At 45.1% G+C, this 26,128-nt stretch overlaps 2 protein-coding genes across 7 annotated transcripts in view; both read right to left on the reverse strand.

The window, feature by feature from the left end:
- The window catches only part of FRRS1L (ferric chelate reductase 1 like), a 29,437-nt gene extending 15,177 nt beyond the window's left edge, over positions 1-14,260 (reverse strand). The window contains exons 1-2 of one of the 2 annotated variants that reach the window (XM_081803361.1): positions 13,997-14,260; positions 1,478-1,562 (exon numbers count right to left, since the gene is read on the reverse strand). In XM_081803361.1, the coding sequence (XP_081659487.1) occupies positions 1,478-1,562; positions 13,997-14,234 (323 nt within the window). In that variant the 5' untranslated portion in view covers positions 14,235-14,260. The remainder of the gene's footprint in view (positions 1-1,477; positions 1,563-13,996) is intronic. The other variant, XM_006735944.3, reaches the window with a different exon arrangement.
- A 3,229-nt stretch (positions 14,261-17,489) lies between these two features.
- EPB41L4B (erythrocyte membrane protein band 4.1 like 4B) overlaps positions 17,490-26,128 on the reverse strand; it is a 127,124-nt gene continuing 118,485 nt past the window's right edge. For all 5 annotated transcript variants that reach the window (XM_081803343.1, XM_081803341.1, XM_081803340.1 and 2 more), the window contains 3 exons: positions 25,520-25,588; positions 22,372-22,517; positions 17,490-20,900 (listed from right to left, as the gene is read on the reverse strand). In XM_081803343.1, coding sequence (XP_081659469.1) covers positions 20,831-20,900; positions 22,372-22,517; positions 25,520-25,588 — 285 coding nt within the window. In that variant the 3' untranslated portion in view covers positions 17,490-20,830. The remainder of the gene's footprint in view (positions 20,901-22,371; positions 22,518-25,519; positions 25,589-26,128) is intronic.

A 26,128-nucleotide genomic window follows, 5' to 3' on the forward strand; every position in this document is an offset into this window, starting at 1 on the left:
GGACGCCAGAGTACCGAGCAGCATAAACTGGTTATCCAGATAATCCGATTATGCATACATTCATCATTGTAAGGGGCATGATTGAAATGGAAACTCAAATTTAAATTTTCTTCCAGGGGATTGTGGATCCTTTAAGAATCGGGAAGCCCTAGTGAAAGGGACACTGTTTTATGCCATTTTCAGAAGAACAGAAAACTGTAGCAATGGGTGGGACAAGGGAAGCTCAGGTGCAAGGTTATCTGAAGGAACAGGGCACAAAGCTGCCAAGCACTGACTGAAGAGGGAGGCAAGGAACATGCCAGGCAGGGACCCTGAATGGCTGGGAAGAGATGTGAGCTCAGGACAGTGTAGAACCGGGTAAAAACGCTAAATGAGTGTAAGGAAAGCTAAAGGAGGAACGAATGGGCCAGAAAACAAGTCACCCTGAAGCCAGCAGCTACTGAAATTCCCTCCCTTCTCAAAAATGTCCCCCAGTCACCAGACTTAACATTGCTGGCCATCTTCCTCAATAATAGTATTATTTGGATTCTTAAAAATTCCTAAGAGGGGCGCCTGGTTAAGTGTCTGCTTTCAGCTCAGGTCCTGGGATCCTGGGTCCTGGGATCAAGTCCCACATCGGGCTCCCTGCTCAGTGGGGAGCCTGCTTCTCCCTCTGCCCCTGCCCCCTGCTTGTGCTCTCTCTCATTCTCTCTCTCTCTCTCAAATAAATAAAATATATATTTTTTAAATTCTTTAGAAATACCCTTGTAATCCAAAGAAAACTCAAAACCCCTTTATTCGATTTTTTTCCTCCTTGGCCTTGAGCACTGAACAAAAGAAAAAAAACATCCAGAACTTTCAGTGCAGTACCCATCACAACCTTTACTCAAGGACAATTTATTTTAGGAAATAACAGTTTCAAAGAGGAGGCGGCTTTTCCAACAAAGCGGAGCTGTCTGGCTGGGAGGCTCACCGTCTTTACCAGTGTTTGCTAGCTCCAGCCCATCATGTTTTGATAGAGCACGACGAGTAATCACGTGGGGACTCCCTAAATCTGAGATAACAAGCTCGCTACAATCATCAGTGTTCACGACTAGTTAGTATCATCCAGATACCCCAAAGTCATGACTCTTTATTTGAAAAGGAATTGGGTCTTAAATGTGTCAATCATGGTCTGTCCCGCTCACAGCCCAGCTAGTAATGCACAGCCCATGTCACCTGATTCTTTTTCATACAGCCAACTGGGCAGGAGTAGATACCTGGGCCAATGGCAGTATGGTCATAAATGAAAAACCAGAGAAGGATGTTCCAGTGCCAAGGAGCATTCGAGAGCTTACGGCCTCTAAGACTGAAAACTGGAGTGGCCATCGGAAACAGGCTGAAGCAATGAGGGGATGCAGGCCCCTGATTAGAATGAGCTATACGCGATTGAAATACTACCTTGAGAAGTAAATCAGTGCCTTAGCCTTAAAGTTAACCAACTCGCAGATCCACCAACCTAAAGCATCCCTTAGTTTTTCCACAGTCATCCACTTTGATTTTGGCAAATGGATCCACAGGAGGAGCAGTAGGGAAAGGGTAACCTAGACAGTGAGAATAAACAATGGTTAGAAAATCCAGCAACAGCTTTTTTCCAAGGAGAAATTTTTCTTTCTAATACGTTGACTATTTTCTACCACACGTTGTCTAGAAATGTTTAGGGCCTCAGAAGAGGGCTTTGTGTAAGCCTAATCACCCTCTTCATGAGGGGAGGGTGTAGGGCACACATCTTTGAGCCAGTCTTACATGTGAACTGAGAATTACGTGGCCTTTCCATCCTTTTACTGGCAGGGAACCTGAGGCAGAGAGGTGGCGTAATTTCACACGACCACGGGCCCACCACCATCCCTAGGAGTGTGAACATCACAATTTTCATACAATACCCATGCTTTAAGAGGGGGAAAAAAAAATCAACAATGAAATATTTGTATATGTGATAGTAGAGGTTTTCCATGTGTACCTATACATGATAATAGGATTTTCCCCTTTCTCTGAACTTCCATTTGTTATTAAGCTGTACAGGACATTTCCCTAGCTCACTAAATTCTTCAAACACAATCCTTTTTAACACCTGAGTATCTTTCTTGTAAGATCACTTCACATCCTAATGCATTCAACCACACGCTGAAGGGTAGGCCTGCACTATGCTTCCAGTTTGTGACAGCAAAGATTTTTCCCCTTGGCTGTTAACTCCATGCACACGGGAACCACGTGTGGGTCATCTTGGGTTCTCTGTCCAGCATCGTGCTCGGCACTGGACGCTGACTACATGATTGTCAAATGAATAAATAAAATCACCCACAGATATTAGGCCATGTAAATAAACGTAAACTTGAGGCTTTGTTTACTTTGTTCCATTATGATGTAGGAAAGATGTTGGGGTCTGGAGCCAATGGCCAAGAAAGAATTCTTGAGACGTCTTTGGTGCAAAAATGTGATTTTATGAAAGCACGGGGACAGGACCCGTGGGCAGAAGGAGCTGCACTCCGTCGTGAGGAGTGGCCCATTATGTCCTTTCAAGTTGGGAGGGGGTTAGGGAAAGCACAAGCCTCCCAGGTATTTTGGAAACAAGGTTTCCAGGACCTTGAGGGGGCCAGCTATTGTTAGGAAAAGGTCATTTATTACTGTTTAGTAAAAACTCAGTCATGAGACCCTTCAGATGTATTATCAGTGGGTCATATGCTTGGGGGATGATTGCCAACATATATCGTGGTGGGTAGAGATAAAGGAAGTTTCCAAAGGAACTTTTATATGTCAAAGTAGACTTACAGGATCCTGGGGGTCAGGCCCTTAGCAAAGTACTAACATCGAGGCAGCTGAGTTCCTAGAGGAATGTCACTCTGCCTATTTCAAGGACTTGTCAATGGGCTATAAGTAGTAAGGAAACTTGATTTTTCTTTTGCCTTTGTTTCTCACATCACAGCAGATTATACTTTTAAAAAAGCCACTAGGCTATACTTTCCTGGCACACATCTGCACACTTTGGACAGTTCATTTCTATTACCCTAGATCTTGATCACCTGCTAAAATACAGTCCTAGTAGCTTTTTACCATCTTTAAGTAATTGGACCAAGTGTATTATTTTTTCTATTTTTATGCATATTTTATGCTGAGTCCTCAGTCTACTTTGGTACTCTAGACTGAGTCCAGCCTTGGACGAATTTTTTTTTCTCTTAACATGTACTGAGCAACTGCTTAATGGTACGAACTATGTTAAGCATCTTCATATATGTTCTTATTCTTACTACAATGTTGAGGCTATTTTTTTCTCAGAACATTTATCCAGGAATGCAATGACTACTTATGTTTTAAAAATTCTATAGGTAACCGGGGTGCCTGGGTGGCTCAGGCAGTTGAGTGTGACTCTTGGGTTTCAACTCAGGTCATGATCTCAGGGTCCCCGCCTTGGGCTCTGTGCTTAGCTGGGAGCTTGCTTGAGATTCTTTCTCTCCCTCTGCCCCTCCTGCTCACACAGTCTCTCTCTTTCAAATAAATATTTTTTTGAAAAAATTCTATAGATGGGGCATCTGGGTGGCTCAGTTGTTAAGCATCTGCCTTCGGCTCAGGTCATGATCCCAGGGTCCTGGGATGGAGCCCTGCATTGGGCTCTCTGCTCAGCTGGAAGCCTGCTTCTCCCTCTGCCACTCCCCCTGCTTGTGTTCCCTCTCTCCCTGTCTCTCTGTCAAATAAATAAATAAAATCTTTAAAAAAAAAAAGAAAAAATTCTATGGGTAACTGAAAAAGACAGTTTCTCATAATGTTGCGTCTCGATTTCCCCATCTTCTGTTATCCTTACCACTTCCTAGCATCTAGAATAATACTTTGGCATATAGCAGATTTCCATCTCAATAAATGCCAGTTATTATTACTATGGGATTACTATTAAGTTTTGTAAACTGGACTGAGAACTAATAACCGTTGGGTAAGATCATCTCTAGAAGAATGGGTTTCTAAGCTCTAATTACGAGCAAGCTTTGGGAAAAAACTCACTTATTAATGTACCAAACTACCTTATTAGCATTGGCAAATGGCTTTTCAAGGCTTTTTTAGCAGTAATTTCCTATTCTCTTTTATGCTTCTAAAACTTGGAATGAGAACTTGTTTTGCCAAATGCATTTGGGCATATCTTATTCTCTTGTTTTGTAAGATGTTGTATAATAAAAAATTTAACTGGTTTTCATCCCTGGTCCTGGAGAGAGGCTCCGAATCCTTGGAACTTCCCAGCAGGGCTGTCTTTGTTATTCATGAGCCCCTTGGGATCACACCTGAGCTCGTGCTAAGAGATGAGATGACTCAGGATGGGGGCTAGTCCCCAGAAAAACCAACCATGTGACTAGAGGTTCGGGACTGTCAGTTAGGCCCACCTCCAGGGACGGGTTGGGAGGCTGGGGACTACATTTAATGATGTAGCCAGTGATTAAATCAGTAATACCTATGTAATGAGACCCCAGTAGAAACTCTGGACACAAGTCAGTGCTGCTTCTTGGATGGTGAACAAACTAATACTGGCGAGGGTGACAAGGCCTGATTCCATGAGGAGAGGGCATACAAACTCTGCATTTGGGAGACCTCCAGACTTTACTCCATGTGTGTCATCACCAGCTGTTCCTGAATTGTATCCTTTACAGTAAGTGCAGTGCTTTCCTGAACTCTATGAAACATTCGAGTGAATTACAAAATCTGAGGGGGGTTGTAGGTAGCCCCCAGGATTTGCAGCCAGTTGATCTAAAGGGAGAGCAGTCTTGTTATAGACCACTCCCTTTAGCTTGCGGGGCCTGAGCTAACTCTGGGTTATTAGCACCACAAATTAATTTCACTATACTAGTTGGGGTTGGCAGAATAATATTAAGCACAACAACATTACAATTTTCCCCTGAATTTAAATGACCTATTTGGCATAAATTTAGTTTGGCCCGCATGCCAGTATTTAAGCTCTTGTCTCTGAGCTACTACCCCAGCCTTCGACAGCCAACTCTGTGATGCCAGAGAGCACTCTGCAAACCACATTTCTCCTTTGCCAGTTGGCTGGGCTCTGCTGAAACACTGGAGGGAGGCTAGGAGGCAGGAGGAAGGAAAGACCATTCCTTCCTATTGGGTTGCTGTCCCCTACACAAGTCCTCGGTGATGCTGCTTCATCCTTCCAGTGGCAAGTTGATGCCAGCTTTTTATCTAAATTCCCCTAACCAGCCTTGTCATGCCCTCAAAGGAACCAGTAGCAGCTGCGCAGAGAGGATGGGCTGCAGTTTTGCGGGGGGTCTCTTGGCTGAGCTTCTAGATTCTCACAGCTTCAAGCCCTGCTCTGTGCCCCGACCCCTCCCAGCACCCCAGTCCCAGGGGCAGTAGCTGCTTCCCGCCATTACTGTCTTTGTGCTCCTTTTTGTTTCTCCTGTCCCCCAACATCTACTTAGACAGCTGACTGGGCTGGTCATCCTGTTTAAAAAAAAACACACACACAACTTAGAACTGGTTTCTATCTTTCTTTCTGATCAGATCTTGATGGAAAGAGACTGAACGGATTAATCCTTAAATACTGACACAGTGGGCTTGCAGGGTGTACCTTACCAGCCTTTCTCTTGGTAACTAGTTAGAGAGCAGCGTCGTTCAACGGGATGTCGGACACGCTCTGTACAATTGCACTGGCCCATTATCTTGATGGCAGAATTTTAATTTTTAAGTATGTAGGTGCACCGAATTAAACTGATGACATTTCCTGGTTTATGGGATACTCCTATCAGTCTATGCAAAGCCCATCTTCTATTTTCCCCTAATCCGATCCTAAACCCACTTTCCTCCTGGTCTAGAGTATTTTCTAAGTATCCTTCTGCAAAGGCTGCAGGTTTTAACAAAATGAGCACTCTGACACATACACATCTTAGAAAAGCAATATTTTACTGTGATACACTGAAAGGGGGGTTGGGGGTAAGCTTCACATCTGTGCTAGCTCCTCAAAGGGCATGGAACTCTGCCTGCCCAGGGTGAGGTCCCGCCTTACCGCAAAAATCCTTCCATGTTCCCAACAACACCATCCTGAAAGTCTTGCGTGACTCCCTTATGAAATAATCACCGAAGTGCCTTTAGCAGAACCTGGATCTACCATGGAGGGTCCAGGCCCAATTTTTCACTAAGCCAACAGCGCCACCCTGCCATGCTGCCCACAGCTGCAGTGCCCTGGCCATCCCATGGCCATGCACAGGTCTCGAAGCATCTGAGCAGAGCAGACTAGCAAAGGCCCCACCCCCACTCACCAGCCGCCATTCTTATGTTTATTTCTATCTATGTGTGCTCTTGAAAACTAGACGGCTTGTGTATGTCTTTAATCTGCATAAACGACCCTGTGTGGTACATCTTGTTCTATTTATTATTTTCCTTTGGAAATCTATCCCTATGTATAAAGGTGAGACCTGTTATTACTTCTGGCTGAATAGCATTCTTTGATGTGCACATAACCACATTTTTTGAAATAACTCCCAATTGCCTTAATGTTTAAAGTGCCTTCAAGGGGCGTGGCTCAGTTGGTTAAGCGACTGCCTTCAGCTCAGGTCATGATCCCAGGGTCCTGGGATCAAGTCCCACATCAGGCTCCCTGCTCTGCGGGAAGCCTGCTTCTCCCTCTCCCACTCCCCCTGCTTGTGTTCCCTCTCTCGCTGTGTCTCTCTCTGTCAAATAAATAAATAAATAAATAAAATCTTTAAAAAAAAATAAAAAATAAAAAAAAATAAAGTGCCTTCAATGTTTGCTTCGTCAAATAATGAGGAGATGAAGTGCCTTACATATGTTTCTTGTGGACATATACAAGAGGTTTTTGTTTTGTTTCAGGAAACCCCAGAGAGCAATAGCTGGGTCACATCTTTATTCCACAAAGCTCAGTGAGATTAGTATTCAGACTAACAGCACTGGTTTACAATCCCATCCACAGTGCATGAGGTTCCGATTCCCCACCCCCACTCTTGCCGGTACTTGATATCATCCGACATTCTCAATATTTTAATTTGTATTTCCCCAAGTACTAGTGGGGTTAAACATCTCTTTGTATCTGTATTAGACACTTGGGTTTTCTTTTCTATGATGTTTATATACATAATCTCTGCGCTTTTTTTTAGACTTGGTTTTCGGTCTTTCTCATGGGAGTTTATGTGTATTCTTTTTTTTTTTTTTTTAAAGATTTTATTTATTTATTTGACAGAGAGAGACACAGTGAGAGCGGGATCACAAGCAGGGGGAGAGGGAGAGGGAGAAACAGGCTTCCCGCGGAGCAGGGAGCCCGATGCGGGGCTCGATCCCAGGACCCTGGGATCATGACCTGAGCCGAAGGCAGACGCTTAACGACTGAGCCACCCAGGCGCCCCTTTATGTGTATTCTTGATACTAACTCACTGTAGGTTTCAGATGCTGCATTTTTTCCCCCTTCTAGTCTGCCACCAATCTTACTTTTTTCTATAATATCCTTCCTTGGACCAAAATCTCTAAATGTGATGTAGCTGGGGAAATAATTTTTCTTCTTTCGGTTTGTGCTTTTAGAGTCTTATCTCAGAGATTAATCTCCATTCTAAGGACATGAAGATCTTTCCCTACACGTTTATTTATTAACTTTGTAGTACTGCCGTTCACATTTAGACCTGACCCATTTGGAATTTATTTTTTTTATACGATGTGAAGAAAACAGTTTTATTTTTCTCCCTACACTGACTCAATTTTTCTCAATGCCATTTACTTAAATAACTCATCTTTTCCCTAGCAATTTATGAAGACACCTTGATATTTTACTGGTTCTTAGAGGAACACAGGTCTATTTCTGGGTTTTTCTGCTTTGTTCTCTGGTTTATTTGGCTGTTCCCAAGCCAAGACCACACTACATGAATTACTAGGCATTGTAACGTATCTCAGTAATTCACAGAACTTGATTCTTCCATGCAAAGGATAGATACTAATTTGTCAAATTCTCTCCCCAAATGCTGTTGGGCTCTTGTATGGAACTGCGGTAAATGAATAGATGAATGGGGGCAGAGCTGACATCTTTATAATACCAAGTTACTCTTTCCAAGACCATGGTATATTTCCCATTTATTCCTTTTTTTTTTTTTATATCACTTAATAGTTAAAATTTTTTCTCCACACAAGGACCAGGGCATTTTTGTTAGGCAAAATTTGGACAATATACAGATTTTTGTTGCTATTTTAGATATCTTGTTTTGACATTTTCTAGCTTATTGCTGCTAAAAACAAAGAGAGATTTTGGTTTACATATGCTGATCTTGCCTATGGCAACCTATTGCATTCTCCTGATTATGGATCTGTTGATTCTTTCTGATTTTCTATGTAAATACATCAAGGGAGCTAAAAAACATATATTTGCACAAAGACTTGTACACAGGTGTTCATGGCAGCATTATTCATAATTCCCAAAAATGGGAAATAACCCAAATATCCATCAGTTGGTGAGTATCTGTGGTTTCCTTTCTTGTCTAACTCCTAAACACTCTCTGTTCCTCTTCTGCAATCCCTTGAGCCTGTTTCGCCATCCTCCACTGGGTGGTTAATGGATTCTGGTCTGCTATTTATTGCTTCTAATTGACTGCTTGGCTCACAGCCCTCAGGTATTAATTTAGTACTTGATTCCTTGAAGTTTTAACCAGCAGCTGTCTGTTCAAATCTGAGAACTACTACACCAGCCTCTTTCACTGTCCGAACTGCCTGAATCATTGTTTTTGTTTATCAGAGTCAGAGAATGAAGTACAAAGGTCGAGGGGCTTTAGAAAATGGAAAATACGGAAAGCTCCACACACATGTGAATGGCCATCGAGCAAAGCTTTCTCCACGGCACTCCACCAGGAAGAAACCCGCAGTTCCCCACTGACTGCCTACCCCATTGGTTCTGAATCCCTTTCCTCAAGCCTGCCTGCCAAAATACCTCATTCAGCCTGTCCCACTGTACTTCCAAGTATAGCAGATCAACAGGGACCCTCTACTCCAAAGAGCTGGACAACTTGCACCATCTCATCCATAAAGTTAATCAACAAATCTATGTAGTTCCCTGCTACTTTCTAGCTGTGTGGCTTTAGCTATTTAAATTTTTCCGTGGGTCAGTTTTCTGAACTCGAAGTGGGGCTAATAGCATCTAAGTCAGAGGTTTACTGTAAGAATGAAAGTTAATATGGGTAAGGAACTGAGAACAGTACCTGGTGCACAGTAAGCACTTACTGAAAGTTAGCCCCAGTTAGTGTTATTATCAGACTACACTCATGGAGGATACATAGGTAAATCAGATGCAGGCTATTTACCTTTAAAGGACTTGCAGACTGGCAAGGTGATGAGTTAGGTATCCACATACAATACATGTACTTGTAGGAATAACACAGGCAGATGAAGGAATTTGTGCCCTTTTCCCCAAGCTCTGTCCTTCTCTCTACTGTCTTACTAGCTCTTTCCAGAGTAGGAAAAAATGTGGTCAGAACTTGATCAGAAATGGGCCACATTTTACGAGTGGTCAGATCACTGTGCCTTAAAGATAAGCAACCATGAATATGTTCCCTCTTTTCCTTCCAAGGCAGAGTATGTTTCTAGGGACAAGTCAGTTACCACCCTCCATATGGCTGGCTAGTAAAGCTTCAGGGCATGCAAATCTTCATGGCAGGGACAAGAGAGCAGGAGGCTTTACTTGGGACTTAACACTAAGCCAAAAACACCCAACTCAGTTTTTTCAAAGAACCCTCAGAATAGAATATTTGCCCGTAATCATGAAGAAATCTATTTTACATTCTGTTGTTCTGAATATATAGATTCTGTGTTAAGAACCTCAAGAGGAAGAGGTATGAATGGTAGGATTCGAGCACCAGGACCCTATCCAAACTCTTGATCATAGAGAGCAAAAAGGGTCAATGGCAGGGTTAGATTGTATGCTGCAAGAGAATATCCTCCCTTAATGGCAGGGGATGGGGAGGAGAAAATCAGGGAAGGCTCCCTGAAAGAGGTAGCAGTGGTGTTAGGAATATAAAGATGAGTCGTATAGGCTAAGACAGGGGAAACCTTTAAGAATTCTAAAATCTAGCACAGTTAAGCGGTGCTGGGTGGGTCAGTTAAGTGTCCGACTCTTGATTTTAACTCAGGTCATGATCTCAGGGTCATGAGATGGAGCCCTGCAATGAGCTCCTTGCTGGGCATGGAACATGCTTAAGAATCTCTCTCTCGGGGCGCCTGGGTGGCTCAGATGGTTGAGCGTCTGCCTTCGGCTCAGGTCATGATCCCCGGACCCTCCTGGGATCGAGTCCGACATCGGGCTCCCTGCTGGGCGGGGAGCCTGCTTCTCCCTCTGCCTCTGCCTCTCTCTCTCTCTGACTCTCATGAATAAATAAATAAAACATTAAAAAAAAAAAAAGATTCTCTCTCTCTCCCTCTGCCCATCCCCCTACCCCTGCACTCTCTTTCCAAAAAACAAAACAAAACAACCCTAGCATAGTTAAACCAAAACAGAAATTTTAAAAAATGAACATGTTTAGGGGGCAATTAAAGATACAAAATTAGCCAGTTTTCAGCGCTGGCTTTGGGAGTCTTGGGCTATCAGGACACTGGAGAAATGGTTTCTAGACAGGGTGGGTAATAGTCAGTGGGCTCTCTGGAAGTTTCAGTGAATTCTCCATCTCCATCAGTTTAATTCCCTTCTTTGAATTTACATACCACCAGGCCATCTTTTCATTGAAAACTCAGTTATTGGCTACTTTGAACCTGAGAAGGGGGTCCCCTGCATAGAGGAAACACGTAGTCCAATCACTAGAAAAGACAGCCCCATTTGTACTGATAGAAAGAAAGAGTAGTTTTTAGGCTGCCTGGGTGGCTCAGTCAGTTAAGCATCTGCCTTCAGCTCAGGTCATGATCTCAGGGTCCTGGGATCGAGCCCCAAGTCAGGCTCCCTGCTCAGCGGAGAGTCTGCTTCTCCCTCTGCCCCTCCCCACCCCTCGTGCTCTCATGCTCTCTCTCTGTCTCAAATGAATAAAATCTTAAAAAAAAAAAAAGAAGAAGAAGAAGGGGGGGCGCCTGGGTGGCTCCATTGGTTGAGCATCGGCCTTCAGCTCAGGTCATGATCCCAGGGTCCTGGGATTGAGCCCTGCATTGGGCTCCCTGCTCAGCAGGGAGCCTGCTTCTCTCTCTGCCTGCCACTCCCCCTGCTTGTGCTCACTCTCTCTGTCAAATAAATAAGAATCTTAAAAAAAAAAAGAAGAAGAAAGAGTAGTTTAAAGGCACTATTTCTACCTCTTCACTTGCCACTTCCTTCAAAATCAATCAGGGTCCCTCCTTTCTCCACTGAATTTATCCCAGCAAAATTCACCTCTCATTTCCCAAATCCATCAACTATTTCAAGCCTTCATGCTACTGGGCCTCACCATGGCTTGGGACACGGCATCCTGACACCCTCTTTCCCTTCACTTTCTGGGTTAGAACATCCACCGGGGACGTTTCCTGGGTCTGCTTCTCCCGCTCTGGCATACGCTTTAAGGCAATATCACTGATTATTTCTAAGGATCTTGAGAAAATCTCTATTCAGGATCCACAGGGCCAAAACCCAGGCCCACGGTAATCTAGTAGAGGTGCTGCCCCAGAGAGGTTCAGCCCACAAACATCCCCACTAGCACCCACCAGCCGGGTGTAGGGTCTGCATTTGAAGATAGTGAAAGTGCTGGAGAGAAGAGAAGAAATGACAGTGAAATCCCCGGATAAGCAAAGGGGAGGAGTAAGAGAGGACGGTAAAAGGAAGCTGGGCCAAAGAGAAAATTCCACATAAAGGAGTTGAAGCTTCATTCAGTGAGCAGGTTGGAACCATCATGGATTTCTGGGGGTTAGAGCTGAGCCTCCGGCGGCTGCATGTGCAGACCAGGTGAGAGGGGCAAGCAGACAAACCAGGGATTTGTACACACATTACATGCCCTGTTGCCCTGTGGGGTCACCTCACTGCAATGCCCTCCCTCTTCTGGCTCATCAAAGTCTTTCATACTTCCTAGCTCAACTCTATAAAGCCTCCCTGATGGCTTCAGCCCCCTGACGTCCATGTTCATAAAACCGTCTGGACTCTACAACTAACTTCTTTCTCTCTGTATATACAAACGGACATACAGCATCTGACCTTGTTCTCCTCCGTCTGTTAGGGACATGTGCCCAATGAGAATATGAGCTCTCGGGTGCCATGCGTGAGTCACCTGGCAGCGTGCCGGGCTGACGACGAACAGAATAAATATGTATTAGATCCTTTCAGAAACAGATGGGCTTTGAAATGTTTGTTCGTTTCCAGGGTGATAGATGCTGCTTCTGCTTGTCTGTCCCCGCCCCCTCCCCCACCCCTCCTCCTCCCTGGCCACATGGCTGCCCAGCTAGAAGACTACATTTCCCAGCCTCTCTTGCAGCTAGGTCATGTCATGTTCTTGCCAAAGGAATGTGAACAGCAGTGACCTGTGTGACCAGGCTAAAAGGTAATGGCCTGTCCTGAATTTCCTCTTCTCCTTTCCTCAAGCTTGAACAAAGACATGCAAGCAACCATCTTCTACCACACCAATGAGGACAAAACTTTACTGGATGGTGGAACAAGATGGACTGACCTTGTGGAACAGAGCTGTCCCAACTGCCCAGACCAGTCAGACTCATGTGAGAAAAAAAAATAAAGTACCTTATTTAAGCCACTATATGTAGGGGTCTCTGTTTCAGTGCTTGAACCTCTACCCAACTAATATATCTCCCCAAATCCATCCTTTCCATTTCAATACAATAATTCCAATTTTTTAACTGGGCATATTGCCTCTCAGCTAAAAAGCTAACTTTCCCAGCCTCCTTTGCATTTACATGTGGCCACATTGACTTCTGAGTAATCTCCTTATGAAGCAGTTAGTGACCTTCCCACTTTCTCTTTCCCACTGTCTGGACAGTGAATGTAGTGGCTGGAGATCAAGTAGCCATTTTGGACCACGCAGTTACATGCTAAGAATTGTGAAGAAGCAGAAGACCAGGATCCAGGGTCTCTGATGAGCATGGAGCCTCCAATACCAGCCCAGACTCCCTACTTATAGATTTCTTTACATGACAGAGAAACTTCTATCTTATTTAAGCTATTAATGTGTGCTTGTTGTATACAGCTAAACCGAATCCTTCATAACAAATATACCCAGCATCATATCAGTTGCGGGGACATTTCAACCCCAATTTAATTCTTGCATATTCCTCTTAGCATAAAAATAGGAAAAATCACTACTTTCCAAACTGCAGAAGAAGCCAGTTTCTATGCCTTCTACAACAGAATCAGCTTGGCTTTTGTGCTCACTAAAGCAACTCCACAGGGAGGTCTGTAGCTGAAAAATCCCTAGTCTCTGGGCCCAGCAGCCCCCTACAATGGTGGCTCACAGTAGGAAACTCTAACATGGGTGATAACAGGAAAGAACTGGGATGGAAGTGGGCACGGAAATATGCCCCAGCTCTGATGGCAGGCAATCAGCAAGAACAGAACGCTGAAAGGTTAGGGCACTAGTCACTGTAAATTTAGGTCAATACAGACAGGGAGAAAATAAGACAGCATCACTTTAAATTGTGATTTCTGCTCCCCACCAGCTTCCCTGATCTCACACACCCCAGGCCAGATGGCGGCCTCCTCCCCTAGCACCCGCTACCCCAACCCCGGACAGGGAGAGTGGAGGCCAGACGCCAAGAACTGGGGGAGCCTAGGCTCAGCCCCACCTGTCCGCAGCCTCCCAGGGCTCGGCTGACCACCTCCTTCTCCTGGCCTCAGTCTCCCTACCTGTAAAGCGGGCGGCGGGTGGAAGGCGCTGACAGCTCTCCGGGTGCCTCCTGCGGGCCGGCGGGGGTCTGAGCAGTGCGCTCCCCATCCCAGTCCCTCGGTCCCAGAGCTACCTCCATTGGCCTCCTTACCAAACCGCCCCTCCGGCCCTGCTCCCGCGGCCGCCTCGGTCGCCCACCCCCACCCCGCGTCTCCCTCTCGCAGCCTCACCCTCCTCCGACAGGTAGCGCAGGTCGTAGAACTCCCCGGCGAACGTGCCGTAGGAAGAGTCGTGGCGCGGCACTGCCTCGTCGGCGCCCGCGTCCCCCCGCACGCGGCCCCGGGGTCCCCGGCCCCCGGGGCCCGCGCCGTCGTCTGCGGGGCTGGCGGCGCAGGTGCCGGGCCCGGCCAGCAGCAGCAAGAGCAGCGGCACCCAGGCCCCCGGGCGCTGCCGGGGCGGTCGGGCCATGGCTGCGCACAGATCCCGCAGCCAGGCCGCTCGGGCCGCAGCGGGGCCGCCGCGGGCGCCGGGCCGGGACTGCGCCGCCGCCGCCGCCGTCAGCACGCGCCCGCGCCCGCCCCCGCCCGCAGCCCGCGCGCGACCGCGCGACCGCGCAGCCGCCGGTCCCCGCCGCCTCGCGCCTCGCTCTGCGCATCCTCCAGCCGGCGCAACGCCTACCCTTCTTCCTAGCATCCTCGTGTCCCTGCTCCGACTCTCTTCTAGCGGCTTCCCTTCCTCCGGCCTTTCTTCCAGTCTCCCCATCCTCTGCCTCCCTCCACGAGTCTCCCCCCACACACAGATTTGGCCCTTCTGGCCCCTTGCTTCTGTGTGGTCCGCGGACCTGCAGCACGGCATCCCCAGAAAGCTCGCTGGCATCACCAATCCCAGGCCTCACTGCAGACCCCTGAATCAGGATATGCATTTTACCAACATCCCCAGGAGACCTCAGTGCACATCCAAATTTAAGAAGTGCTCCCTGGAGGGTGTACCTTGGACACACCTTGCCAGAATTGCTGCCTCTCCCATTATTTTGTTCCAGCACTTTTTACTTTATATAAAGCTATATCCGTTATTTCTTGGGGCATCACAGAAGTAAGTTGAAATAGCAGGATCCCCACTCTCCAGAGAGGTAAACTGAGATGCTTAGAGCCAGAGCGGAAACTAGAACCCAGCTCTTGGGCTAGATTCAGTCCTTCCTCCCGGACTTTTGAACTGTGTCATCAATAGAAACTGCTAGTGCCCTCGCATAACCTAACCCCTTCAAAACTAGGCAGCTGGTTTACCCTGTTTCCTGGCAGCAGGCCGCACAGACCTTGGCAGGACCACACCATGCTTGATGACCGCCCCAAATTCTTCATTTTCTCAAACCCATTCCTGCTGCTTGCAATTCACTGTCGCTTGTTTACTCAGCCATTTATCCACACCACACACTTAGAATATGCTAGGTCCTGGAGTTCTTTTGATGATTTTGGAGTGATAACTGCTAAACTGTTTTCTGTTAGAAAACATGGACAATTCCTTTCACGCTGACATTGCAGAGCCAGTGTTTTAGCCTGCTTTTTCTATTTCTTTTTATTTAATTGCATAAACAAAGAAAATTATTATGGAGGCAGAAGAGCAAAGAGGTTCCAAAAATGGCCCAGACTCTGTGGAGTGACGTATTAGTAACCTCTGTGAAGGCAAGGAAGGTTAGGTAAGATGACAGAGGTGAGGCTCAATAGGGTTTGATGCGATAAATGGCGTGAATGAATATGCATAAGATTATGAAATACAAATATTCAAAAAAGAAACTAGTGATCTCAATCTCTTTTGAACCACGGGAGATGGGAGATGGGGTTGAAATAGTAAAAAGTGCTATGTGACCCAGAGGTCAGGTGTTTGCCTTTGTGTATCAGGTGACACCGATGGTGAATTATCCAGCTGAAGTTTAAACATGTTTAGCCTGACAGGTGAATCAGATGTAATTCATGAAAAGCTTGGGCCTCACTAGGTTTCCCGATACACCAGTTCTTACAAGAAGTAGATCCGATTTATTGTTTGAAAAAAGATGAACTGTAATTACTGAAGAAAATCAAAACAGATTTCTTCCCCCCAAAAATAGCTTTGCAATGTGTAACATTTTAAAATATAAAAAAGCCAACTGAAAAATCTAACATGTAATTCTTTAAAAAGAAAAAAAGAAAGAAAAACTCATTCTTAAAAATTGCAGTTCCTTTCTTTTCTTTTTGTTCCTGTTCACCAGGAAAGATATGGTAAGTTATAAATGGACCGACATTTAGCAAAAATCAATCGATCAATAAAGCAAACATTAGGCTTCTGATTTCAATACGGAGTCTCTGGTTTTAGAATCTAAGCTGTTATCTTTCACTTTTTTTATTCCTTTAATTTTAATTACGATAATTAACAGTGATGGTGCCAGAAAGAAGGCCAGTGGAAACCAGGTCATTCTTGCAGTAAATTGGCCTGATAAAACCATGTGGGCTTTTTTTTTTTTTGTAAGCGATGTTGGAGGGTGGTGTTGGAAGTGGGTTTGCAACCACAGCCTAAAATGAGGCTTGCAGGTAACCTGTAGATTTCAACTATTCAGAACCTGGGGTTCATGCACTCAAAGGGGACCACAGATGGGCTTCCAGGGTGGTGTGAGGACCTTATGAAAGTGCTGGAACATTTGATGAATGGGTTTTTTTCTAGGGAGAATCCCCATAGTTGTCATCAATCACTCAGTCTGCATGCCTCGTGAGGGCCTTGGAAACTACTCTGCTTCTCAACTCCCTGCTGTCTTGGCTCTTCCTTTCACGAGGTTCTCTCACATTCACTTAAATTACCTTTGGGGATTTTCTTATTTTCTTTGTGTTTTTTTTTTCTTTTTAGATTTTTTTTTAAGTAATCTCTACATCCAACGTGGCGCTTGAACTCACAATCCCAAGATCAAGAGTCGCATGCTCCACCAACTGAGCCAGCCGGGTGCCCCTCTTTGTGTTTTCTTGTAAGATTTGAGCCCTGGAGGGAGACCTGTTCCCACTCTCAGGACATACTCCCCTCTGTTACATCCCAGGTTTTGCAGAGACCCTCTGCTCCCCAGTGATGTGAATTCACTGAGCAGCCAATCAATATTGTGGTTTTCTCCATAGTGCACATTTTCTGGGGAAGCACTTTCCCTGAACATTCAGAGACTGCTGGCTGGACAAGAGCCGGCTATTCAAACAAGAACTTGGAGATGCACCTGAGTTTCATTTCATTTTCATTTTTTAAAGAAAGACAGCACTTTTACTTTCTCTTCTCATCAAAACCATTTCTCTAAGATAACTTTTTTTCTGTTATAAAAACTCCCCCAAATCAGTGCTATATTACAGTATCTAACCAGTAACAGACTTACCCATTCTTCTGACTGCCTGGTATATGTGATTTCTTTCTTTCTTTTTTTTTACTTTTGGTTGCCATATGACCCCACTATATTCCAATCTGTTATATACCCAAGAGAGTTGAAAACATATGTTCATACAAAAACTTGTACATGAATATTTATATTATTCATAATAGCCAAAAAGTGAAAGCAACCCAAATGTCTATCAACTGATGAACAGATAAACAAAATGTGGTATAGCCATACATTGGTGTATATTATTCACCCATTAAAGCAATGAAGTACTGATACATGCTACAACATGGAGGAGCCTTGAAAACATTGTGGTAAGTGAAAGAAGCCAGTCACCAAGGACCACATATTGTATGATTCCATTTATAAAATGTCCAGAATAGGCAAATCCATAGACAGAAATCCATAGACAGAAAGTAAATCAGTGGTTGCTAGGAGGTAGGAAGAGGGGAGAAGTTGTAGTGACTGTAGATGAGGAGTTTCTTTTTGTAACGATGGAGATGTTCTGGAATTAGAGAGTGGTGATGTTTGCATACCATTGGGAACATACCAAAAAAAAAAAAAAAAAAACCCGCCAAACTGCACACTTTAAAATGGTTGAAATGGTGAATTTCAAGTTTTGAAAAAAACTGAGGTGGTGAAAGAAGATAAAGATCTCAGAATATTCCTGTGATATTTTGGGAATACAAAATTTGGGGTGCATTCAGATGGGATCTTCTGAATGCTTTAGGACCTAGTTTTTAAATTCTTCAAACGTAAGGATCTTCTCTGCAGTCTGCAATCCACAAACTCTGTGAATTGCAGGACTCCCAGGCCCCTGTAATACCCACCTCATGCCCACCAGGAGTCTGTGGTCCACAGTTCAGAGCCCTTGTTCTGGCAAGATTATGTCAATAAGCAGACTCCCCCGACTCTCCCCCAGACATAAGGTATGTGTTGTGTGACCGTACGGTGCTGTTGTTCTGTGTTAAGTATATAAAAAAGGTAAACCAATTCTATCAATTTATTTTTGTCCCTATGAATCCACCCAACACGATGTCATCTCCTCAGCTCACCATGTCGGGCACCCGTCATACATTTAAGTAGGCAAATAACCAGGACAACTGCTGAAACAATGGAATCCTCTTGATTTTACTGGTTAGAGCTGAGCTGCCAAAGGTACTGGGTTTTCATATACAGTAACAGCCAACTTGTTGGGATCAGACTTCCAGCGACATCAACTTCTGAACATCTCTGAACCCAGGGGGATGTGGGGAAAAAAGCAGGAGGCTCAGAGCCTCCCGAAAACAGCGTACCAAAAGCCCATGCACCCCTCCTCAGAAGCAAAGCACACCTGACACATAGGTCATACTTGGTTCCCTGGCTTCTCCAAGAAAACTTCCTTCTGCCCCGGAGGTTTCCATCAGAGAGCAGGAGGTGAAGAGCAGAAGACTCAGAAAGCAGGTTAGGAGGAGGGTGCTGGATTGGCAAGAGGTTACAACCCCAGACACAGATAGCTCCCCCACCTTGTACAGGAACACATTTTGGATTGTGTGCACGAGATAAAGAACAGGTAAAGCTATTTTAAAAGTATAGCCAGGGGTCATATAGTATGGGAGTAAAAAGTCCCAAACACCACAAATGCCCCAGATGGCTTCACTAATAGAGCAGGAAGCAGTAAAATTCATCAGTGAGAACAGCACAATAGTCTGTGAAAGGCAAAGCCAAGCCCTATGTATTTTGATAGCTCCTGATGACATCACTGCACCACACTAAGGTACAAAAGGGGCTGATGTTTATAATGATGACCATGACTCATCAAGAAAAGGTTAAATACTCTCCAGTACACTGTTTACTAAGGCAGGGAAGTGCGTAATGCATTTTAGAAAGATTTCCCTCAAAAAAATATTAAAATTTTAAAGATTCAGCACTTAAAGGGTTAATCCTCCGTTATCCGAATATTTACTTACATACCTCATTTTACAACAATGCTAGTAAATGAGGCATTACATTTTTTTTTATAATCATTAGTATCAAATTATTGGCACCATTCAGTTTTAAGGATAGGGACAGGAGAGCAAACTATACAATACAACATAAAAATACAGTTCTGATACAAATATACGAGATCAATTCCACTTAACAAGTGGTCATAAGAAATGGATGGACATTCTACGTACAAGGAAATACAGCTAGTAAATCATCACATGGAAAAGTGCTCAGCCTTGCTAGCAATTAATGAAATAAAACAACCTTTCAAGAACAACTATACACACCTATTAAACTAGCAAAAATAAATTAAAATGGCAAAACCCAATACTGGCAGAACTACTGGTACGTAGAAATGCTTATACATTGCTGGTGGCATCATAAATTGTAGAGGGATTCAAGCATTCAGAGGGAATAGAGGAATTGAACTAATGACCTGTAAGGTCCTTCCAACCCAGAGACTGGATCTTTCTAGAAAGCAGTCTGGCAATATGAAACAAGAGCTATAAAATATTTCATGCTCTTTGACCTTGTAATCCCTCTTTGGAGATATTCCCAAGGGAAGAATCCAAAGGAAGGAGAATTTTTTTTACAAAGACATTCATAGCAGCACTATTTTTAAGAGTGAAAAATTGGATATAACTCAAATACCTAATAATAGGGAGAAGTGAGGTTAACCATGTTACATGGATACACAGACATTTAAATTGGTGAGAGCAGGATCTGTGTTGGAAAGGGAAGATATGTGTGAGGTGGAGAAGTACAACCAAAGAGTATGTACACACCGATCACAGCTATGAAAAATGTGTGCATATTCATTGAGAGCTCGGGTAACAATTTAGAGGGCTAGTCTGTGCTGAGGCGGTGCCTTTATTCCTGCAAAGTTGTTTAAGTGCATAATAAAAATTTAAAAACACATTTCTTGAAACTATATAAAAAGAGAACAAAGTGTCATCTGGTCAAGGTTCTATCAACAGGACAAGAATTAATCAACTTTAGAAATAATTTTCCTTTATGGAACACCCAAATGAATCTTGATATTGAATCATTTTACCCTCGTAAGGATTTTTAGACAATTGAGCTATAATTTCCTACTTCGGGTTCAGTGAAAAATTCTGTTTATCCCAAATAATATCATATCCAATGAATCCACAATTTAAATTGTATTGCAGATTTCGCTGAAGGACTTCAATCCTTTCTTGTGTTACTTCACCGATTCATGTCTGAATAAAAATGAGTGTTAAGGACTTTATAAGATCTGTATAATTACCAGCGTCAATGAAAAAACCAGCAGTAAAGAATTATTCTCTCATTAAAAATGACTCTTTAACAAACAGTCGAAGCTTGGTGCAAGTTTCAATCATACAAAATCATGGTTGAGACTGATAGCAAAGGATTCCATGCCATATTAACCCCTGTGGTTATTAATATAGACACACAGGTAGTACTAAAAAGGGAATCCCATTTCCACATCTTTCTTCTCCTAGGCTTCCCAAATCCCACCCCAACTATACTGAGTAGCAGAAAAACTCTAATACTCAGGAGACAGAAAATAACTTCTCCCATAAAAGTCAAGCCAGAAGTTGGCTTCAACCAACCACCAAGACCTGGGTGAACAGAGCACACATCTGTGTGTTGTGCCGGAGTGAGCACACGAAGCCCGAAGAAAGAAAACGGACAGAAGGCACCATGCCGTCCTCCAGGCAACAAGGGGAGAATTTCACAGTTCGGTCATCAACAGTCTTTTCATCATTTTCTCTCTCTCCAGTTCCTGCCGGAGCGTCTCTGCACTAAAGAAAAGTAGGTGACAAAATAATGAGATTCCACTAAAAAAATGACAAGAACGGTGTCATTCCCCCCGCCCCCCACCCCGGGTCTTCTTTCCTGACCTTGGTTCTTGACTTTCCCTTTCAGGCTCCTTAAGGATCCCCGACATTTGCTAGCATTACAATGACCTGAAATTGTCTGGCTGCCTACTGGGTCCCCCACCAGACTGAGAGTTCCTCAGGGCACTGCTCCCCAGAGGACTGACCATATAGGTCATTCATCTCTGAAGCCCCAGAGCCAAGCATAGGGACTGGTACATAGCTGCATCTCAGTAAAGGTCTTCTGAATGAGCGGGAAGATGTCCAGGGGTTAGATTTCTTTCAATCATGCTCTAAATTGGTTTCAAATGCACTTTCTCCCAGAGTCCTCTCTTCCCCATATTTTATTTTATTTTTTAAAAAGATTTACTTATTTATTTGAGAGACAGAGCATAAGCGGGGGGGGGGGCGGTGGCAGAGGGAGAAGGAGAAGCAGACTCCCAGCTGAGCAGGGAGCCCGATGCAGGGTTCCATCCCAGGACCCTGGATCACGACCTGAGCCAAAGGCAGACGCTTAACCGCTTAACCAACTGAGCCACCCAGGTGCTCCTCCCCCAGATTTTAATAAACAAACTGCATGAAATAAAATTGGCTGCTTTGAGGGGTTGCCTCTGACTTCTTGGCCTCAGGCCCCATTGCCTAACTATGGGATCTCTCTCCATTGTTTATGTACATGCATGTATGCACACACACGTGAGCACATGCACACACACACACACAAGAAGTATACATCTAAAGCACAATCCAAGTTTTTAAATAATCTCATACAGGGTAGAAATCTGTTTCTACTGTGACCAACAAGTAAACTCTGGCCCCAACCTCCAACCTCATGGGGCTCTTGCCCTGTCATTCATTCCACTCTGGCTACACTAGCCCTCTTACTCCTCCTTAACCATTCCCAGCATGCTCCATCTCAGAGGTCTTACCACTGGCTGTTCCTGAGTATACCCCTTCCCCAAATACCTGCAGCCTGCTCCCTCCCCACCTCAGGTCTCTGCTTACAAGCCACCTCAATGAGGCCATCCCAGCATGCCCTATACCCTTCTTGGTTTCATTTTGCTCCCTAGCTTGTCACCGTCTCTCTCTCTCTCTCTCCCTCATTCTCTCTCCCTTCTCTCTCACACACACAGACACATACACATTTATTTAATGTCTGTCTCCTCTCCCCCAACACTAAATTGTAAACTCCATGAAGGTAGGATTTCTGTTTTATTTACTGTATATCCCTAGGGCCTAGAATACTCTCCAGGCTTTGTTAGACACTTCAATAAATATGTACAGAATAAATGAATGAAAGAATAAATAGGAGGCATATAGATGTCACAGACACAATGAAACTGGAGCCTGTTTTCCCTGTCACCACAGTCCCCTGCCTGTACCTGCTGCCCTCACTCACCTGGCTGCCAGAGAAACAGGTTTCCGAGTGGTGTAGATGGTCTGCACTGTGGAGATGGTCTCTGTCAAAGGCCTCAGGGTCACTGCTGGAATCAGTGGGGAAGACTGGCCAGGACAGCATGGCAATTTACTGTCTCTAAAGTCCGCCTGGAGAGGAAACAGAAAAGAGGAAATCAATCTCAATTGGGGTTCCATTTTTACACTGTCAGGGACTCCCTAAGCCTTACCATACAGTTCCTGTTATTTTTTAATAATAGCTTAAATCAATTACCACTTATTAAATGATTTTATTTTGTGCCAGGCACTATGCTAAGCACTTTACATATATCACCTCTTGACAATCCTTAAGGTAGAGGTCATATTTCATCACGTTCGACACCATCCATTATAAGAGCCACCATTTTTGCATGTGCCACAGAGAAAGAAAAATGTGGCCGTTCAAACTTTGTCACATCCACTCATGTAATGAATGTTCTGATTTCAGAGATTTATTTTTTTTTAATTTTTTAAAAAGATTTTATTTATTTATTTGACAGAGAGAGAGAGAGAGTGAGCACAAGTAGGCGGAGTGGTAGGCAGAGGGAGAGAGAGAAGCAGGCCCCCCGCTGAGCAAGGAGCCTGATGTGGGGCTCGATCCCAGGACCCTGGGATCATGACCTGAGCCGGAGGCAGATGCTTAATGGTCTGAGCCACCCAGGCGCCCCTGATTTCAGAGATGGGAAAGGTGAAAAAAATGCATCTCTTAGAGCTGATTTTATGAAAAAGAAAAGTAGGGCTCAGAGAGGTTAAGTAATTTTGCCAAGGTCACACAGTAAGTGTTAACCAGTATTTAGGACCAGGATTAGCTGACCCCATGCTTGGCGTTTTTCACCACTATCTCAGTGCTTCCCAAAGTACGGTCCCCAGGTCCGTATTATCTTGAAACTTGGTAAAATTACTGCCCTCGAGCCACTCTTGCCCAGTTCTTAAAAGTCCCAGCGTGGTTTCTGACATTGGCTTCCCGCTCCATCTTGGCCCCCAGCTTTTCAGGAAGGGCTTCCCTGGGTGTCTCACAGCACAGCCAAGCCTGGGCAGGAGGCCAGAGGGCCTGCCACGGACCAGCTGAGGGAAGTGGAACCAGAGCTCCCAGCTGGGGAGCCGTGCCCAGGGAAACTGCAGGGGCAGGATGAATGCAGGGGAGTAGCATTTAACAGCCTGGCCCAGCCCCTGTGTCTCTGCCTTCTGGGTCTCTTCCAAGGGAGGTGCTAGAAGCAGCTCATGACCTTAGAAATGCATTATTCTAGGAACCTGCTTTGCGCCTCTGCCTGGACTGCTGGACACCTTCCTACCTCTGTTCAACCTCTGAAAGCTGCACCAGCCGCTGCTCGCTCCCTCTCTGTCCGTGCGGCTAAAGCCACCTCAGGTAGTGACCATCATCCAGCTCACAAGATTGCACTTTTGGTTACCCCTAGGCCCCCCACAGCCCACCTCACAGATCCTCCAGACTGGCCAGGAAGCCTCCGGAAGGAGCCTCGGGGATCACTCAGTTCTAGGAATTACAAACTCTGATCCCTAGGAGGAGGAGAGGGTGAGGGGAAAGAGGAGGTGACCCCAGACTCCCCACTTCTGCTCCCTGCAGCCACTCAAACAGTGAGTTATGCAGAAGCCTTCATTGAAAGGAAAGACTTGCAGCTGAAAGAAGCCTGAACATCATCGAACTCGCCCATTTTGCAGATGAGGAAACTACAGCATTTAAATGTTTAATATTTAGACAATTTGCAGAGCTTCAATCGGCTGCCCGGTACACAAAGGGAGGTAGGGACATGAAACGAGTTGTCATGACTCCCTGCTCTCATTAATTACACCCCCTGCCTCTCTGGCCTTGAGAAACAACCACCATACTTGACACTTCTGGGACATTCTGTGGTTGGTCAAGTTCTGCCAACTTCTTGATCCCTTTTGATCCTCGCCTTAACCGGATACAAGGAGGATATTCATGTTACTATTTCCATTCAAATAAGAGGAGACTGGCGCCAGGACTGGCGAAGTGACTACCTAAGATCACACCATCATCAAGATATACATCCAACCCCAAAGAATTGGAGACAGGAACTCAAACAAATACATGTACACACATGTTCACGGCGGCATTTTTCACAACAGCCAAAAGGTAGAAACAACCCAAAGACCCACCAGTGAATGAACAGATCGACAAACTGGGGTACACATATGCAATGGAATATTATTCCACATAAAAAGAATGAAGTACTGATATATCCTACCACGTACATGAGCCTCAAAAACATGATACTCAGTGAAAGAAGACAGGCACAAAAGGTCATATATTCTATGATTCCACTTATCTGAAATATTCACACTAGGGAAATCCACAGAGACAGAAGGCAGATTCGTGGGTGCCAGGGGCTGGGGGGGGGAATAAGGAGTGACTGCTTCATGGGAACGAGGTTTCCTTTGTGGGTGATAAAAATGTTTTGGAAGTAGAGATAGTAGTTGCATGACTAAATTTAGTGTCACTTTAGAACGATTCATTTTATCTCTCGTGATGCTCACCTCAATAAAATAAAGTCACGAAAAGATGCAGGCCCCAAACCCTAACTCCTTCCCAACCTCACAGAGTTCATATGATTAAAAAAAGCCGCCGAGGCACCAGCGTGGCTCCGTCAGATGAGCGTCTGACTCTTGATGCCGACTTAGGTCATGATCTCGGGGTCCTGGGATCGAGCTCTGTGTTGGGCACCAGGTTCAGGGGAGAGTCTGCTTGAGATTCTGCCTCTCCCCCCACCTCTAGCTCTCACTGTCTCTCAAAGTAAATAAATCTTTTTAAAAGGATTTTCTTCATTTATTTGAGAGAGAGAGAGAGCGCACACAAGCGGGTGTGGGAAGGAAGAGGGAGAGGGAGAAGCAGCCTCTCTGCTGAGCAGGGAGCCCGATGCGGGACTCGATCCCAGGACCCTGGGATCATGACCTGAGCCGAAGGCAGACACTTAACCGAATGAGCCACCCAGGAGCCCCTCAAAATAAATAAATCTTTAAAAAAAAAAAAAAAAAGAAGAAGCTGCTGACATTGCCGTCTCTGGCATGCCACAGAAAAGCATGCCACACAGGGAACAACATTTTAAAACACAGACCTGTTTTCTGAATCTACTTACAGTGAACTGTGGCCCTGAATTGAAAGCATCAGGAAATGGGGTCACTGGATCAACCGGGAATGTTTTTATCTTCAAAAAAGAGAAAGACAAGAGGGTTACTTTCAGATTAGAAAACAAAGGTTTGAGATCTTTGGCAGTGTACTTTTAAAACCGAACTGAAGGGCTCAGGGGAATAGGGGCAGAGCCCTCACTGTCTGTAGAGGGAAACGTGCAGAAGGTCCCTGAGGCCTCTTGGCCAGTGGTCATACCTGTGCCAATCCTTGTGCCGTAGGGCCGGGACCCTGCAGGGATGACCGGCGGCGGTCCCGTGTTTGTAGGGCACCCCGTGCTTACCTGGCCCTGGAACTCCTTTCCCCGGAGGCTGTGTGGGCCTCCTAGGCATGCTGGGCCCTATGCATGGCCTGATCCACGCAAGGCCATGATCAGGGTGTGTAATGAGGCAGGCCAGAGCTGCCTGGGTGACCACTGCTGGGGGGCATGGACTAGAGGCTGCTGACAGCCCACATCCTGGGACACAGTCTATGACGGTGGACAGAGTACCAGGAGGCTCGCACTAATTCGGCCAGAAAGCGTTTCCTGTCTATTCCCTTTAGTTGTTGGACTCCCTGT

This window comes from Leptonychotes weddellii, chromosome 14 (assembly GCF_054177405.1).
Source record: "Leptonychotes weddellii isolate Sample4059 chromosome 14, ASM5417740v2, whole genome shotgun sequence".
NCBI lineage: Eukaryota > Metazoa > Chordata > Mammalia > Carnivora > Phocidae > Leptonychotes > Leptonychotes weddellii.